At 43.5% G+C, this 18665-nt stretch overlaps 2 protein-coding genes and 4 non-coding genes across 6 annotated transcripts in view; all 6 read right to left on the bottom strand.

Annotated features, from left to right (window-relative positions):
* Positions 1–602: 602 nt before the first annotated feature.
* Positions 603–673, bottom strand: LOC112450940. The gene has a single exon (XR_003039672.1). It is a non-coding gene; the product is annotated as a small nucleolar RNA SNORD31 (small nucleolar RNA).
* A 516-nt stretch (positions 674–1189) lies between these two features.
* LOC112450941 lies at positions 1190–1263 on the bottom strand. The gene has a single exon (XR_003039673.1). It is a non-coding gene; the product is annotated as a small nucleolar RNA SNORD31 (small nucleolar RNA).
* A 178-nt stretch (positions 1264–1441) lies between these two features.
* LOC112450942 lies at positions 1442–1568 on the bottom strand. Its single transcript, XR_003039674.1, has one exon. It is a non-coding gene; the product is annotated as a small nucleolar RNA SNORD22 (small nucleolar RNA).
* Positions 1569–1987: 419 nt separating this feature from the next.
* Positions 1988–2052, bottom strand: LOC112450939. Its single transcript, XR_003039671.1, has one exon. It is a non-coding gene; the product is annotated as a small nucleolar RNA SNORD29 (small nucleolar RNA).
* Positions 2053–5477: 3425 nt separating this feature from the next.
* Positions 5478–11327, bottom strand: sb:cb1058 (uncharacterized protein LOC394209 homolog). Its single transcript, XM_017428013.3, has 3 exons — positions 10777–11327; positions 7910–8603; positions 5478–6789 (listed from the first exon to the last, which is right to left on the bottom strand). The coding sequence occupies exons 2-3, from the start codon at positions 8546–8548 to the stop codon at positions 6628–6630; spliced, it is 801 nt and encodes a 266-aa protein (XP_017283502.1). The 5' UTR covers positions 8549–8603; positions 10777–11327; the 3' UTR covers positions 5478–6627.
* Positions 11328–15227: 3900 nt separating this feature from the next.
* Positions 15228–18665, bottom strand: part of b3gat3 (beta-1,3-glucuronyltransferase 3 (glucuronosyltransferase I)) — a 5164-nt gene continuing 1726 nt past the window's right edge. The window contains exons 6-8 of the mRNA XM_017427990.3: positions 18543–18629; positions 17463–17666; positions 15228–16754 (exon numbers count right to left, since the gene is read on the bottom strand). Of these exons, the coding sequence (XP_017283479.1) occupies positions 16656–16754; positions 17463–17666; positions 18543–18629 (390 nt within the window). The 3' untranslated portion in view covers positions 15228–16655. The remainder of the gene's footprint in view (positions 16755–17462; positions 17667–18542; positions 18630–18665) is intronic.

Here is an 18665-nt window from a genome sequence, read left to right as displayed (position 1 = left end):
AATCATGGAACATAAACGCATCGACAAACACTTCCTGTCTGCAAAACATGTGAGGAGAGCTGCAGACCAGGGACAATCCAGAAATGCTCATGAATGTCAGTTTAGAAGCTCTCAAAGTTCTCAAATAAAGCACCTTTTGAGAATGTCAATGTTTGTTGGTAATTATCTTAAAAAAAGACTAGGAAGTATTTTTGATTTATATATTAAGTTTTATTGATTTTAGCAAAAAAAAAACTGGCCTGGATGGACTGAACATTTTAACAGATCTGAACTGGTTTTAATCAGATCTGATTTTATTTCTCTGAGGAGTGTCTCTGCCCCCTGCTGGATCAGAACCTCAGATTTATTTCCTCAGCCGCGGTTTCATTTCAAGAAAGACATGTGTTGGATTCAAGACTTTAATTAGGATGTCGGCAAATTAACATTAACATTCAGCATCAGTTCTCATTAGAACCTGCAGGAACCAACAGATGTGAGGAGACTTCCTGATCCTTCAGACGGCTGCAGAAGTTCCAACGATCCCAGAGTTCTGCCTGGAGGAGGAGACTCGTTAAAAGGAAATAAAACCTGCATAAAACCAGAACCAGCAGCTGATCACTAAACACAGATCAGGGAATACCAATCAGTCACGGTTCATCAGACTGGGGCGGTAAACAAACTCATCACTTCCATTTCAGAGTTTATAAAACTTGTATTAATCGGATACTCACCGCTGAGGTCCGAGGCGCCGCCAGGCTGCGGGGAACAGGAAACAGAGTGAGACACTGTGACAACATGAATCTGCTGCTGCCGGCTTCACGCCGAGCTCCAGGTTCTGTAGAACCCAGAGTGTCGGTGGGTCTGGGTCGTGATCAGAGGAACTTCTTCAGTCAGACTCTCAGCCAGAAACTCCATCAGAACCCAGCAGGTCACCTTACACCTGGGTTGGGGAACAGGGTTCTCAGTGCCGTACTGGGTCCAACAGGAGTGCGGTAGTTCTGGCTGGGAATGGGATACCAGTGTGTATATCCCATGACTGGCTGTCAATTCATCATTTGCACAATCCCAGAAACATCAACGTGGCGCTTTGTTTACCTTTGATCAGAGCCGAGGAGCAGATTCTAGGCGCTCGGAACCAGAAAAATCCTGCAAGAGAACAACTCAAGTCAGGAGTCAAGCTGGATAAATCGGAATTGTTTAATCCCAAGGAAGCATCAGGGGGATACCAATCAGTCACAGTAACTCAGACTGGGGCGGTATCGATTAAAAATCATCACTTCTGCTCGTTAAAAGCAAACTACGGCACCGACAGAAACGGAAACAAACCTTTGTGGGGGACGCTCTGGCTGTGCTTCAACGCCGACCCAACATCCGCTCGTGTCACTTCCTGAAAAACAACGAAGACAAGTTTGATCGAGGCGGAACCAGAACCTTCGGCCTGTGAAGAGCAAACATGGCTGCCTCCCATTCAGACTGTTGGTAACCCCAACACGCCGTCCCCTTGCTGCCGCGGCGACGCCAGTGGGTTCACCTTTTCAGGTCTGGCATCGGCGCACGGCGTAAGACGTGTGCAGGTGTCATCACGAGGGAAATGAGGACGAAGCGGGGTAAAATCCACCCAACTCACCCAGAGGGACGGCAGCGACGAGATGCCCAGAAGATACCGGAGACGAAGAATCTGCGAAGGACAGGAGAGCATTAAACCAAACGGCTCTGGTGGGCCTTAAACGCAACAAACTGCGAGACGCCACCGATGTCAGAGGTTTTGTTTCTCAACAGAAGTTCAGACGAACGAGATTCCAGAAGTGTCTCATCACTTTCAGCTGATCGGAGACGAAATAAACAAAAAGGGCAGACGGGACGACTCACCTTCAATGAAACGCCTCCATTTTGTCTCTGAAGCAGCTCGGCCTCCTGACAAACCAAACATGGACACAATTAATTTAAAGCCTTCATCGGGACACGAACGAGTCACCCGACTCGTCACGTTCAAGCAGAGGCCGGCGCAGTCGCTCAGAAGTTCGTGTTGTTTCACAGCGGGTCAAAGTGAGCTAAGTATCATCATCACAGAGACCGCGTCACATCGTCTTCATCAGAGACGCTTTCAGGCTGAGAAAGACTCACCTGGATTATTACTTCAGGGCACAGAAGTCCCAACGCCAGTCCTCCCTGCAGAGAAGGGGAGAATATAAACGTTTAAAATAAGATACAGATTTTTTTCTGCAGATTAAAGCAGATTAGAGGTTCGATCAGTGCTTTGGTGACAAACTGCCACGAGACATCAGTCGTCCAGGAGTTTGATGGGTGCTAACCCAGGTCATCCTTTCAAACCGCTGAGAAACGACTTTAAATCCACATCGGGGGCTTTATTTAGTTCCTCCAGGATTTTACAGCAAGATTTAAAACTTTACTTTATTTCTCATCTTTAACGTGACAAGGGGTGTATTTACAAACAAGCTGCTCAAAATATTTCAAAAGAAGTTTGGATCTCTGCAGCATCTTGGTGCTGACACTTTGTTTAAATGGTATAAATATTCAAACAATGTGGTAAATTTACACAAAACTCGGAATAGTCCCACCTCTGAACCAGCAGGGTCCTTTTTATCACTTCTTTAACAAAACCCTTATGTTTTTTGTGTTTGTCATGTTTGTGTTTTAAAGGCAGCTGCAATCTTCTGGCATCAGATTTTTTTTATAACCCTGACTTCTGGTTAGTTTAAACTTAACCACCTCAGATGTGGATTAAAAGGCTTTTAAACTCTTTTAAAAAGTCTAAACTCACATGATTGGACAGCGTCTCTCCCAGTTAAACTCCACACGAAGCGTCGACCTGCAGACAAACATTAAGGTTAATAAAACCTCCAATCTGAGCGTTTATTAGGTTTAAACTCTGGGTTATCAGAGCAATAGCTGGCATCACTATAGTCAGGCATATGCTTGTCTTATAATACGTATCATCACTTTAACACCCACAGCTGTTAAAACTTTAATATTTTTACACCTCGGCTTACCTCTCTACGTTCCCAGACAGCTTTCTGTTTGCACGAGGCAGTCCTAAGAGGAGATAAAATGTGTACCAGCCACAAATTTACAGAAATTATGAGCTTTTCTGCTTCAGGAGGGCTGCTCAGATAAATAATCCTTCATCACAGGATACAGGCATATGCTTGTCAGTAAACTCATCAGCTGAAGCCTTTAGTTTTTTTTTGTTTAAACTTAAGTTTCTCACCTGTTTCTGGGGTCATGTTTCCCCTGAAGTAAAACCGAAGCCTTGAACATCTGTGGAATAAAGTAATTCATTGAATTTAACCAAACTTTAAGTCAGTGAAGCTCATCGGGGTGCTTCCCGGAGCTGATATGCTACTCAGGATCTGGTAAAGAAGTTTCGTCAAAGGCTGATTCTGTTAGAGAGAGTTCACAAATCTCATCACTGCAGCACAGGAGCTCCGAGAGCAAAAAAACTTTAAATTTTATGAGCTAATCTGAAGCTGTGGCCGATGTGAAAGGTTTTAACAGATAATTCATTAAGTACCTCTCTAGGTTGGGAGTATCAAAATCTTCACACCTGGAGAAAAACAGCAAATAAATTTTTAAGAGTCAGGGCGAGGACTACAAGTCATTTTAGATGACTTTACGCTACTCAGAATACTGAAATAAAGTTTCTTCAGGACTTATTCAGTGAGAGAGTTCAATGAAACATCATTGTAGCACATTTAATAATATTACTTTAATTAAAATGATGCAACAACATCATTACTGGAGTCATAAGGGCTTTACCTGTTGCAGAAAAGTCACTTTTTGATCATCCAGACCTGGAAAATAAGGACAAAAAACATCCTCATTAGCATGCTACATGTTAGCCACCACGTGACTAACCCACGCGGCGTGTCCGGGGACAGCGTGGGTCAGCTGAAATTAGGTCAAATTCAGCGTGAATGAAGCGTCTCACATCAGAATAATCAAATGCAATCACATTGACTCAGTACAGGTCTGTGAAAGTATCATCATTCAGAGACGATGCTAACGCTAGCGGCATGCTAACAGCAGCCATCTCCTAATCCAACTATAAATTAATAAAGTTTAAATCGTGGCCGTGACTCCATACATGCACAGAAACGTACAGAACACGTCCAGATGTTATTTCAGAGCAGTGTTTTAATGATTTTGTTGTAGTTTAATGGTGGATGGTTGAGGATTATTTCCAGCTCCGCTCGGTGCAGAACAGTTAAAGTCAACTGGGAGCTTCGAGATTATAAATAACTTCAAAATAAAACACAGGCCGCAACAATAACTCGGCTGCAGGTTGACACAAGTCTATATATGTTACAAAATAACTATGGAAAGTAAACTCGCAGTTTAAGTGGAATTACAAGAAAGTGTTGCATCTTACCTTTGCCAGAGAAGAGGAGGAAGTGGACGGAAAAACCGGCGATTTTAGCTTTTATACTCCGCGAGCTAAGCTCCTCCCACCGCGACAGATTGCCCGCGAAAACAGTTTTAAAAACATTTAATTTATTCTCGAAATTAAAATTAAAAATCCACACTTGTCAAATAAAGGTTAGTTTCTCGTAAAGCACATATCTTCGTTCGAGGATACATTTTGGAGAAAACGTGAGAGTCGTCGGTCGCGACGTCATTTCCGATAAAGGCAAGAGACAGTTTCTGCCACCAGGTGGCAGCAAAAACACTACAAAACTAGCTTCTAAAGACTCCACAGTTTATGTTACTAGTTTTATATTTATGTTTTATAGGATTAATAAACCTTAAACCCTTTCCCTTCTTATTTAACACATTAATAACAATACAGGCTGTTCAGAATACAGGTAAGTTTAGTTAGAAATGTAATTTTTAAGGTTTTTTTTGCATTTTTTCAATATTTGTTTCTTGGCTTTATCTCAACAGAACAGATTTTCTTTTTGTAAAAAATCAACATAAAATGTGAAAACTGTACACCTGCAGCATAGAGGTCAAATAGGAGAAGAAAAAGAGTGTTTGGTCTTGCAATTAAAGCATGCACAATACTATAAAATGGTCTTCAGCCTTAGTTTAATTGTTGAAACTAAGCATAAATACGGTGTGTAAAATGTAAAGAGTTATATCTGTAACCACTCCTATGGTTAGGTAACAGGATTAGAGGGTTTTGTTGTAAATCCTGTTAAATTTGGACGTATTTGAAACATTAGGTCATACTTGCCAACAACTGATTCATTTTTACTGTTAACGTTTAAGATATTTATCAAAGTTCTTGTAGCGTCACAGGAAACTTGGGATGAGGTGTTGTGTTTTACAACTGATTTATGTGATTTTAACCGGTTTAATACAGCTTTATTACGCTCCAGCAGGTGAAATGTATTCGTTTCACTCTGGTTTATATCTAAAGAAGCTGTGATACAGGCTATATGTTATAAAAACAATTTGAATTAAAAAGAAAAGACTAAAAAAATGTGTTTTTTTTACTCAAGCTGCTCCTGAGCAACCACTACATAAAACAAAACGTATGAACAACAGGAAATTAGAAGTTTATTTGAACCACAGTCCTAATTTCTACAAAAGTCAACAATTATTAGTCTTTAAATACAGGTTGGAAGATATTAACGTTGTGTATTCTTTAAAATAAAAAATAAAAACATGTTCAGCAGCTGAAAACAAGGCATGAAAGGATGCATGGTTGGTCATGCTGGTGTGTTGGATATTCATCTGAAACAACAAAACGAAGCGTTATTTGCTGTGATCAGATGCACATCTTTTTTTTTACAAACATGTTCAGTTCCTTCAGGTTAAACCACCATCACCAGAACACACACCTTCTTTACAGAAACACACACACACGTGTGGAAAAAAGAAATTAAACACATTAAAACTGAGAGATTTATATCTCCATGATCAGAGCCATAACAAACACAGAAAACATAAAGTAATATGGGTTAAAATAATGTCTTAATACTGACAGGTTTTACAGATGAGCCACAGTTTTTAACCTCAGCTGATTATTAATTAATGTCAGGCAGCAATCAACGACTCTAATCATCACAGAGGAGCATAAACTCAAATCCACTGATCAGTCACTGCTTCTTTTCTAATCTTCTGCTCCTTTTACACATCAACGCCTCCGGCGTTTCATCGTGTTGATCCAAAGGAAACAGGGGTTATTTGCATCATGACAGCAGAGAGAGGACGACACAACGCTCCCCGTCTGAAGAAATGGCCGCCGTCGCTGAGCTCGCTCACAGATAAACTTCAGTTCGAAATCCGCCCGGCGGTCTGAGTGCGAACTGAACACAAAGCTTTGAAACACAGGTGTCAAACTCCATTCCTTGGGGGCCGCTGTCCTGCATGTTTTAGATGTTCTTGCTTTAAAACACCTGGTGTAAATGGACGACTTGTTGCCGTGCTCCTGGAGAACCTGATGATTTGGTGAGGAGGTGATTAAACCGTTTGAATCAGATGTGTTGGAGCAGAAAAACCTAAAACTTCCAGGACAGCGGCCCCTCGAGGCCTGGAGTTTGACACCCCTGGTTTAACACCTGCAGGTGTTCGTGACCGAAGCTCATGAATAAATAATTAACGCTTTCTTATTTATCATAAACACAGAAGGTGAAGCCACTGCTTCATCCCGTCCCAACAAAGAGTCCACGTTCTGATCCGGTTCTACCGAAACTCAGCTAACACAGCCGTGTGCCGATGGTGCTGCTTCTTCAGCGAAGGAGATGCCGCCGACGAGGAGGAGGAGGGCGACACGGGCGTGAGTGTGACGCTGTAGAGGTTGGTGACGAAGGCCTCCCAGCCGCGACGGAGAGCCCGGTCAAAGGCCTGAAGAGGAGGAAGAGGAGGAAGAGGAGACATTAGAGTTCAGGATTTACCCTGACTGTGACACTGCTACTTTATGCATGGAAATACAGAACAGAAATAAAAAAAAAATTAAAAAATTACCAGAAATCTAATGTTTTTTCTCAGAATTTTGGGATTAAATTTATAATTCTGAGAAATAAATCAGAATTCTGAAAATAAATGTATTATTCTGAGATTAAAGTCAGAAGTCTGGGGAGTTTTTGGGGGGGTCACTGTAGCCCTAATCTTCGTCTGTAGATTTGACACACAGAAAACTGTTTTTCTCATATTTCTGGCTTTGAGAAAATTTGACTTTAATCTCTGATTTCTGAGAAAAAAATCAGAATTTCAGCGAAATAGGACAAAACATGGGTTGATTCAAGACTTTCCTTCAACGATCTACCTGAAAATCTTCTAGTCACGGGACAATGGTTGGGAACCACTTGTCCACGCCTGTTGTTATAGCAACAGGCGTGGACAAGTGGTTTTATAGCGTTCAGGAATTCCTACCCAGTAAACCAGGCCCACCTCTCAGGTGTAGAAAAACCAGAAACTGTGTTTTAACTTCAGCACAGCCAGGACACTACGTGTACTTTTTAATTCTCTCCGGTTCCGACTCGGAGGCCTGGGGTCGGAGCTGATTAACGTCGCAGGAATGTTTTCACACTGTCGATTTAGCAGGAAGGTCAGCGCTGCCCTGTCTCGTTCCACTGATCAAAGGACGTAAGAGCCACAGGAATGTCCCCTCCGAGTCTGTGTGGGTTTCAGCTGGAGCAGAAAATCTTTACGACGTGCGAGGCAGGTGAAAGCACAGGCGGACTCTGAAACCCGGGCCCGCGAATTATTTACGAGTCAATAAAGGTGACGTAAGGGAAAGAGCCTAATTAAAGCGTTGGTGACACGCACCGGTGGCTGCTGTACTTTGACCATCGCGGTGGAGGATTATTAAAGGCGATATGATGAGTTTCCATGGAGATTAATAACCGGTGTGGGTAATGTGGAGGCAGAACTTTGCCCTCGGTTCCACCTACACGAATCGCTCGGTTATGTAACCTTCAGAGGCTTAAAGTTTAGTGAAGTAAATGTGGAACCAGGTTCTCACCTTGCGATAACTCTTCCTTTTCACCACCTTCATCCCCTCTTCTTGCTCTTTCTTTATCTTCCTCTCCTCCTCCCCTTCTTCTTCCCTTCCTCGCTTCTTGTCTCTGATCAGGACCCGGTCGTCGGCAAACTCTTGAACTTGGAAGTGAACCAGAGGAGGTTCCTCGGCGACGCCAGCGTCCCCGCCGTCTTCCTCCATCTTTCTGAGCTTCTCCAGCTCCACCTCGAGCTTGTCCTCCAGGTCGGGGGCGTCCGCCGGACACTGGGTGCCCAGGCCGGGCCTCTCGTCTCGGGTTTGCTCCTCCTTGGCCTCCCTCTGCTTCCTCCTGGAGCTTCTTCTCCACCTGCTGCTGCGGCGGCTGGGCTTCCTGCGCAGGAGAGTCTCCCCGTCATCTTCCATCGTGCCATCGGTGAAGTCCAACCCCTCCACATCCTCTTCTGGCCCCGACTTGTGCACCACGGTTACGGATGGGCTGTTCATGCCTCCATCTTCTACTCCGTTCCCTCTGATGTCCCCCTCCTCTGTGGTGGTCTCAGGCTCGTCCAGGCGTCCGTAAAAACCGCTGGATTTGTCCAGGAACTTTGGGGCCCGGATGGAGCTTCGGACCAAGCTTTTCCTGGAGTTCCTACCGATTGTCATCTTCTCCTTGTGTTCTTCTCTGTTGCACACTTCTTCCAAATTTCTTTTGTGGCTTCTACAAGAACAAAGAAAAGGAGATTATAAAGTAGATTAGAGATGTTATATGAGCTTCTCTCATGTTCATTCTTTAGATCTTTTTGTTTTTTTTGGTCACATTCCATTCGTTGACCACTTCAAAGTGGCTCCTGTAAAGTCTGGGAGGTGACAAAACGAGATGTACGCTCTCCAGCCACTTTATTACCTACACTTCTTAAAATGCTTGTTGACACAACCAGCTGATCAGCCAATCACACGGCAGCAACTCAACGCCTTTAGGCGTGTAGATGCAGTGAAGACGACTTGCTGAAGCTCAAACCGAGCATCAGAACGTGGAAGAAAAGGGATTTAAGTGACTTTAAATATGGCGAGGTTGTCAGTGAGGTTCAGAAACTGCTGATTTAATCAGATTTTTATACACAACCATCTCGGGGGGTTGATGAGAATCGTCCAAAAAAGAGAAATTACCCAGTAAACGGACAAAAAAAGCCTTGTTAATGTCAGAGGAGAATGGAAAGATTGGTTTGAGGTGACAGAGAGGCGACAGTAGATCCTATTACCACTCGTTACAAACAGAGATCTGCAGAATACCATCTCTGAACACATCATAGATGGGCTGCAGCAGCAGAGGACCACGCCGGGCGCCACTCGGCTAAGAACGGGAGAGACTGGACGATTGTTATCTGGTCCGGTGAGTCTCGGTTCACTGGAAACCAACGGCCTCCACCGTCACCAGATCTCAGTCCAGTCGATGGCCTTTGGGACTCGCATCACAGACGTGCAGCTGGCAAATCAGCAGCAGCTGTGTGACGCCACCATGTCAATATGGACCAAAATGTCCGACACCTTCTTGAATCTGTGCCGCAAAGAATCAAGGCGGTTCTGAAGGCGAAAGGAGGTCCAACCTGGTCCTAGTTAGGTGCACCTAATGAAGTCTGGTGAGCGTAAAGGAGGATAAAATGCCACGAAAGATTTCTGATGGATAATTCCAATCCAAATACCAGTTTAATGGGTACAAACTGCAAAAGTCTGCACGTTTATCAGTGTAGATATGATGCTCTGGATGGTATGTACCCTACCGTACAACTGAAACTGGAAGTCAGTATCAATGTTATCTTGGCTGAGATGATAAACTGAAGACACGGCGTTCTTACAGCTAAACTCAAACAGAGAAAAGCAAACATACGGTCAGACTTTGACTCCGAGCAAGCTCGGCGGAGGCTGAACTGCAGCCAAAACCAACAACATTCAAACGACAATCAGCGCTGATGGCAGGGTGGGCACCTGCTGGTTTAAAGTGATATTTTTTTATAATAATGGTCGAATAATCAATCAGTTTTCCACTGGTGGCCCGACCAGACCTCCTCTGCTCGAATAAACATTCAGCGATCAGAATCAGTGGCAGACATTTTAACAGAAAGACATTTTTCTATAAGAATATTCTTAATAATTAACAGTAGTCTATGTTATACGTGGTTGTGCAGCTTTTAGAAATGTGGTTTTATCCAAATATATTTCAGGCATCGTGTAGTTTTGGTCAAAGAGCACTAAGATTTATTTATTTATTTGCTCCTGGTGGGTTTCAGGTGTTATAAATGGTAAAATATCCCTCCTCCGTAGGACCGATTCTACTGCGCCAGCTGTCAAAAATCCTTAATTTTTAAAAGCGACATTGTGCGGATCGACATCTACTGCATGTAAGACACTGACTACTTTTAACAAACTAATATATAATGCTTTTAAACGCATCAGAAACAAATACATTCAGTAAAACAGAAGACGAAGAAATGATATTTCTGAGAACCTTCTGTAATCACTGGGTTTCTTTTTTTTAGCTTTATCCTGTCAGGGTTTGTGTTTAAAAGACAAATATGTTTAAAATTAAAACATGATTCACCCAATATGAGTTAATCGACTTATTAAAGGAAGTCGAAAGGTTTCTTGAACCTTAAACTCAACAACTCAAGTCTCTGAATTAAAGTCAGTTTATTACACAGTTCTGATTTTCTCCCAGATTAATTTACAGATAAGAAAATTTGACATAAAAACACTGAAACGGTATACTTCTTTCACACAAGCTTTAAAGGTAATCTAATATTTGAGCTATAACTGGTTTTAGTAAACAGAAGCAAACTGAGTCCGAGTGTTTGGATGATTATTAAAAATAAAAGGAAGTGAGTTAAAAGTCTTACCTAATGTCCTGCTGCTTCCTGCTGAGTGTGAATGACTGAGTTCAGCTCAGAAAACTGCCTTTAAAGCTCGACGTCACGCTCCAGCCCTGCCCAAACCTGCGCCCGCTGTCGTCATCCACTCTCTCACAGCAGCAGCAGCAGAAAGGGACTCTTTGTCTCTTCCTGCTTGTCTTCACGTCCCTCGACACAATCTGAGACAAATCTTTTAAAATCCGAGCCGGGTGGACATTCGGAGCGGCTCAATGGGAACTAAAGTGGGATGACCGGTGAATCACCTCCTCAGAGGCGATCAGACGTCAACTTCATCAGCTGCAGTTTAACTTCACCTTTGACCCGCAGGCCAAGAGATGACTGAATGAATGAATGAATGAATGAATAAAAGTTCACACACAGACTCAAAGCTACATGACAACAAGCAACAGCTCAAATCATTTAAAATGAGGTTGTGTTGGTATCGAACAGTTAATATCTTACCTGCTGCAGGTAGATCTTTGACGTTTGGTTTAAGTTTGATTGACAGGACTGATGAGCTTAAGGCTGGTCAGAGACAAAAATGCCAAGTCAGCAACCATGCTTTAGGTTTTTTTTGTACATTTTTATCAACTTTACTTCTTCTGCTACTTTAGCCGTTCGTGTATCAGAGAGTTCGGCTCATTCAGGAGCTTTTGCTTCTTGTAACTTTATTTACAAATATTTTCCACAAATAAATACTGAGAAATCTGTTTAATTTCTTTAAAAAAACTATTATTTGAAATCTCCTTCAGCATTCTTGCTCCATTCTTGTCTTCTTATGCTACTTTCAGTTTTAGCTACCAGTCTGCTACTTTTATGTTTTAGCTAGCTTTTTGCTACATTTACCTTTTTTGTTACTTTTAGCTTTTTGCTACCTTTAAGCTTTTACCTGCTGTTTTTCTACTTTGAGCTTCTAGCTAGCCTTTGGATATTTTTAGCTCCTAGCTAGCCTTTGAATATTTTTAGCTCCTAGCTAGCCTTTTGCTGCCTTTTAACTTTTAGCCAGCCATTTGCTACTTATAGTTTTTACCTACTGTCCTTCTACTTTAGCATCTCCCTAGCCTTTTGCTAGTTTTAGTTTTCAGCTAGCCTTCAGCTACATTTAGCTCCTAGCTAGTGTTTTGCTACTTTTTAACTGGCTCTTTGCTACTTTTGGCTTTTAATTATCTTTTTACTACTTTATCTTTTAGCTAGCGTTTTGCTAGTTTTAGTTAGCATTTTGCTCCTTTTAGCTTTTAGCTGGCGTTCTTTGTTTTTTAGCTTTAACAACTCAGTTTCAGCTTCTTTGGCAGAGTTGTTTTAAGCTCTTCATCCACGCTGAAAATGTGATTTCTCTCATTTTTTTTGCTCGGCCTGCACCGGTGAGCTCACGATGCTGTTAGCCTGTCGGCCCTGAGGTCGTTCAAAACTCTACCTGCAGCAGGTGAGATATTTACCACCTCAAATGATCTGAACTGTCACTTTAACCTCCTTAATCTAATGCGAATACATCTTCAAAATAGTCTGACTTGATTTGACAAAACTAGTTGAATAAACTGAACTTTGAGTCAAAATGTAATTAAATATTCATAAATCATAACTTCAAATATCCAACCTGCGATGGAACCTTATGCTGTGTTATGATGTGTCAGCGATTATTAGTTTGTGTGATTGTCGTATGGTTCAGAAACCTCAACCAGAAATCACCTTTTTCCAGTTAATTAAAAACAGGAAGTGCGCACACACACACACACACAAACACACACACATATATATAAAACAAGGAAGAAACACACATGACTTCTTAGTCACGTCTCATGTGTTTAAACGCATCATTGGAGTCAAAACCTCATGATATTAAAGGCACATTTATGGACAGTTAGAGTCATTTTTTACCCGTAGTTCCATTAAAACATGTCCAGTTGTTCGTCAGACAGTTTGGGAACAGGATGGTTTTTATTTTGTTTTTAGCGTTTATTCCAGGATTTGGGTGTTTTGTGCCTGATTTTCATTTAGTTCTGTTGTTTGTTCCCCGTCTCCCGTCATCTCTTCTGTAGTTTCGCTCCTTGTTCTTTGGGCTCTCAGTAGTTTTCCAGGTCCGCCTGCCTCGCCCATAACCTGACCTCACCTTCGATAGCTCACCTGTTCATCGTCAGCTCGTGCTGCGATCTGGTTACCTCCTCGGGTCTCCCTGTGAGCTCATGTTTTTTTCGTTTTGGTGCCTTTTTGTTTTCGCTCTATCAATCCAATCCACCGTCTACAAAACCTGCTATAATTCCCTGTGTGTCTCCTGAGTCCCGCCCCCTCCCGCCACACCTGTTTCCTGTAATCGTTGGTCTCACCTGTCACCTCAGACCTCGTCGGCCCCGGTCCGTTTACCCATTAGTTTTCTTTATTCTTGTGTCCGTCTGCATCTTTGGGTCCAGCAGCAACGAACACTGAGACACAGGCGAAGTCGTTGTGATAAAAACAAACAAACAAACAAACAAACAAACAAAGCATGTTTACGACGGTTGGTCTGGGACGACCTGGGTGAGTCTCGCTGGTTCTAGTTTCCAAACTTCTCTGAAAAGCTAATTCAACAAAAGCATCAACCACCTTTTTTCTATTTTTATCCACTTAGAACAGCTGTTTTCTTAAAGCCTCGGGTAAAAATGTGACTCAAGATCGTCACAGGACCCCACATTTATGTTTCGTGACCCACAGTGGGGCTGAGAACCGAATTTTAGGAAACCATGAGTCTGTTTGACAGAGGAGAGAGATCCCAGCACCTTTTATTCACACAAAACAGCCTTGTTCTCCTGAAGACAGTAAACGCAGCATCAGAGTCGGGAGATGTTCATGAAGAACATAACAAGAACGTCAGGAAACCACAGAAACGAAGGCATTAATTCATCGCGGTGAGTTGTTCGGGGCTGAAACGAGCCGCCGTAGGTCGTCTGGTCAGCAGGCGTGTGTGTGTGTGTGTGTGTGTGTGTGTCACTGCGGATCAGAGAGAGTTCAGCTCCTCTGAGTCACGTCTGATCGAGTGTGTGTTCCTTCACACTCCTTATAAAGTCACCCAGCAGAAACATCCCAGCTCCGGGGGTGGGGCGGAACAGCTGTCAGTCAAAAAAAAAAACATCAGCTAATGATGGATGGCGCTGGAGCAGGTTGCCGTGGTAACCGTTGGGCTGAGACACGTTGGGATGATTAAGACAAGAAGCGCTGAAAGTCACGGTCGGGCCTGAGGAAAGTCATCGCTCGGCCTCGGGGCGTTACAGGAAACAGCTGGCTCAGGTGAAACCAGATGTTCTGTTGGCTGACGGTCAAGACGAATCGACTGGGTACGATGATCGGCTTAACGGGCCAAACAAACAAAACCAAACTGAGCCAAATGTTTGACCAGTAAACTCTTATTTGGTTCATTTATTTTGATGATTCTGCTTTTTATTCAGGAGATTCTAGGTTTCAAGGCAGTGGTGAGATTTATGCCCCTTTCACACGGACCCTAACGGTCCCGGCTCCACTCTACTCGGCTCGCTTTGTGAGTGTTTCCATCTGCATTTTTTTGAGGCCGGTCCCTGCTTTTTTTTGGTCCCTGCTTCGGAGTAGGGCCAGCCGGGCCGGCCCTGCTTCGTGGGCGGTGCAAGCTTAGCTCCTGTTCACTCATTGGTCGTGGGTGTGACCAGATGCGAGCATAAAGAGCGAAGGTAGGAATATAAACAACAGCGTTAGCTTACCCTGCAACGTTTCTGCCGTCTGTCCCCCAGCTGAAGGCGCTGTAAAGCCTGAAATCTCCGGCGGATAACAGCCGTCCTACTCCGACACGAGGAGGCGTTCCTCTGCTACCGACCAAACTGGCCGGTGTAAACGCGATGCATTCTTTATAGAGCTGAGTCGAGTAGAGCCGGACTTCTGAATTAGGGTCCGTGTAAAAGTGGCATTAGTAATTGTCTGTGTGTGTGTGTTGAACGTACATCTACATCTCATTAACTTTTGGGGTCAACCCATTTCCAGATGGCCGCCACGGAAAAGTGATCTTAGCCGACACAAAAAACGGCTCCAACTCAAAACAGACACCGAGCTGAAGTTTGGTGTGGGAGTAGCTGAGAGTCACACATGAGACGTGTCCTGAGGGCGAACAGGTTGCATAAAATAGGCTAATCTGCAGCTCCACCTAGATATAAAGTTGGTGTAAACAACCAAAAAACTGTGGTTTAAAAGTTTGAAACAGCCTGTTTGTTGCTTTAAAAGGACAGTAATCCAACTGGGTCTGGACGTGGCTCAGACTAGTCATGAGCTCATCATTCTGGTCTGAATCAACCTTTATTTCTCCAAAGTTAGGTTGTTCAAAGAGCTATCTACAACAGGTAAGATGGTGTCTGTTTGTAAGCTTTCAGCGGAGCCCCACAGGCGGTCAACAGAGGAAGCGGAGAGGAATCCACACACAGAAAGAAGAGCCGGAGACGATCCAGGGACCCGTTTTACGTGATGCAGGTTTATTTTCATCACCGTCACACTGCACAATGTGGAGACAAAAGTGTTACAGTAATAAATACACAAACACCGGCAGACGGACCGTCTCACAGGCACTAAATATACGCAGGCACAAGCTCTTTGTTTCCTTTTTGTTTTTTTACAGCAGCTCCTTTCACCCTGTGGAAGAAATAAGTCAGTGTACCGACAGTTTCCTGCCCGTTCAAAGCATGAATTCAGTGCGACCCGGGCTGGCGAAACGGGTCGGAATGAGCTCCGGCTGCAGGAACGACAGGAAAAAAATCTGATTTACGGGTAAAACTGGAAACACGTGGCGATCCTGGGAACTAAATCTTCCTGATCTGCCTTTAAATCAAAGGTTTCTGACAGATATGTCTTCAGAGACAATCCTTAAAAAAAAATAAAAAAAATTTTTTTTTAAAAATTAAAAAAAAAAAAAAAAATTAAAATAAAAAAAAAATAAAAATAAAAAAAAAAATTAAAAAAAAGAAAATTTAAAAAAATTTCTCTCTGCCGGGAAATCCCTTCGTATAAAATTTGGTTTCGTTGTGAAGCTCACTACGCTCAGTTTGCCAGCACGGATCACGTGTGTAAACGTAACAAAGACTGTGTTTTTATTCAGTAGATTATTGCGTAAATAACTAACATGTTCCCTTACTTAGGACGTTTTTATTGATCTTATAGTGTTTTTATTTTTACTCAAACTAATTACATAAAACTGAGAAGACTGATTTGTTGTGATTCTGACAGAGAAAAACCAACATCTGAGCTCTGAGCTCTTGAAGCAGGCGTGAAACCGATCCTCCCACAGAGGCGAGGCAGCTTGGATTTGCTTGAATTTCCAAATCGGAGGCCGCCGTTTCCGCTGCGAAACGCTTTCAAGTGCCGTTCAGCTCCGTCGAGCTGGACAGGAATGTGGTTCTTAAATATGACTTTCAAAATAAAACATAAAAAGAAAGCACGTCAAAAGACTGAATCCAGACTTACTCGTCATGCAAAAACCGAAAGTCATGCGTGACTAAAAAAAGTTTTTAAATCCTAAAAAAATAAATAAATAAATCAGACAGGAAAGGAGCAAAAACAGGTCAAATAACACTGATTTATACAGATTTACCTGCAGCCGGGGACGGAAGGATCTATTTTTGGGAGATAAGTGAAATAAAAAACCCTGATCTGAAAATGCAAACAGTGTGGACTTAAAAAGAGTGAAACTGGCGCCCCCTTCAGGCAGCTGTCCAAACTGCAGCGTTTCTCATCGCGAAATGACTTTAAATTAAAAACAAACAAACACACACCTATAGCAGTGATGCATAAAACACTCCGTTCCACCCACCGACCTAAAAACCCAGGCAGACATAATCAGGTTAGTTTTTCTTCTTCTTCTTCTTCTTCTTTGTCTGTTCACGTCCTCAGACCTCCACCGCCGGGTCCGAACCCAGTCCCTGCGCCTGCATGGCGTCCTCCCGCTTCATCTTCGGCTTCTCCGTCCGGGTGTGCCACACAAGCACCTGCGGGTCACACACACCAGGAGAGGTCGGACCGGGACCGGAGGAGCGTTTAAAAAACAAAAACATGTTTGTGTTTCAGTAAAAAGCTCCTTCAGGTCAGATTTTAAGGGAAATAATTAAACGCCATGCAGCCGTTTTAGTTAAATCTTAAAAAAATATATATATATATTATCCACGACTCTCAGCTACTACCAGACAGTTTTAACTGTTTTAGCTGAGGCAGCCATCTTGAACACTGGTTCCTGAGATATTTCGCTAACAGACGAGGTCAGAGCACGCGTTCGGGACGACGCTCGGCTCCCACCGCGCCAAACTCGAAACTCAGCATCTGTAAAACTGACTGAACCGTGGCGTCTAATGTCCGCTGGCTGTGGCGGCCATCTTGAATTGGGTTGGCTGCAAAAGTCTGATCAGCTCTGGGGGAACGTTAGGCGACTTCTCCCCGTGAGTTTCGTGAAGATCCGTCCAGTGGATGGCGAGATATTTTGCTAACAGACAGGCAGAACTGAGTCCAAATGGTTTTGAAGATCTGTTAGCGCTCAGAGGACGTGCTGGGGACGACTCTCAGCTACTACCACACCACGTTTTAGCTCAGTATCTGTAAAACCGACTGAGTTTCAGCCACTGTTTTGCATTTTCTAAGGCTGATAAGCTGTGGCAGCCATCTTGAATTAGTTTTAACCTCCCCCCTCCCTTCCCGGTTCCTACCTTGGTGCAGTCATCGGCTTTGGGCTCCAGCTCGTCCAGCGTGACCAGGCCCTTCAGGAGGCTGCTCTCCAGGAAGCCCATGGGCGCCTCCCCGTCGAAGCACGCCTCCGGATTGGCCAGGACCAGCCTGAGGGACACGGCGAAGCCGGCCATGTCCATGGGGAAAGGCCGGTTGGGCCGCCAGCCGGTGTGGAAGCGAGTCACCTTCAGACGAAGCAGAGCGGGAGGTTTAAAACACGTCCAGGTAATCATCTGCAAATCATCTGAACTTTGCTTTGCTCCGTTTCAGATCTTTTACCTGATTAAACAGTTTCAAAGATTAATACTGCAACATCAAAGGGATTAATTCAACAGAAGAATTGGAGTCTTTCCTTTTTGTTGATTTTTAACAGAGAGTAAGAGAAAAACGACGATAATCGTGTCTGTTCGTTTGTCTGTTAGCAAAATATTTCACAAACCACTCAACGGATTCCAATGAAACTTTCAGACACTAATCATTAAATACACATCTACAGCTGATTAACTTTTGGAGTCAAACCGACTCAAGATGGCCGCCACAGCTAGCCAACATTAGCAAACACAGACATGGCTACAATCAGTTCAGTTTTACAGATATCGAGCTAAAACCCGGCGTGGTAGTAGCTGAGATTAATCCACAACACATACTCTGACTGCTGACAGATTCTCTGTTTTAAACTTCACTATTAACTGCTGCAGTAAACTACGTTTGTCTGTTAGCAAAATATCTCACAGACCACTGGGCGGATTTTGCTGAAACTCGCAGGATTTCTTCACAGGAACTGTGTCTGCAACTGATTGACTTTTGGAGTCAATCCAATTCAAGATGGCATTAGCCAACATGAAAACGGCTATAATCCAGCCGATTTTACAAACATAGAGCTAAAGTTTGACGCGGTAGTAGCTGGGAGTCCTCCACAACACATGCTCTGAGCGTGACGTCTCGCAATATCAATTTCTCAACATCTTAGTCTTAATGTCGTGAAAGGCGGCGGGCGATAGGCGTTCCCTCGAGGGACAATCGGCTTTTAATTTAATCGTCATTTTCGAGCAGCCACCTACCTTCCCTCCTTCCACCACGGGGCTCTCGTACTTCATGCCGCCAACGAGCCCCACCGGCCAGACGGACACCCGCTGCGTGTTCCGCATCTGCAACGAGACGAGACGTCCTCAGGTGTCCTCAAA

The sequence above is a fragment of the Kryptolebias marmoratus genome, linkage group LG7 (assembly GCF_001649575.2).
Source record: "Kryptolebias marmoratus isolate JLee-2015 linkage group LG7, ASM164957v2, whole genome shotgun sequence".
In the NCBI taxonomy this organism is placed as follows: domain Eukaryota; kingdom Metazoa; phylum Chordata; class Actinopteri; order Cyprinodontiformes; family Rivulidae; genus Kryptolebias; species Kryptolebias marmoratus.
The sequence above is the reverse complement of the archived record's forward strand: the minus strand, read 5'-3'. Positions and strand labels throughout refer to the sequence as shown.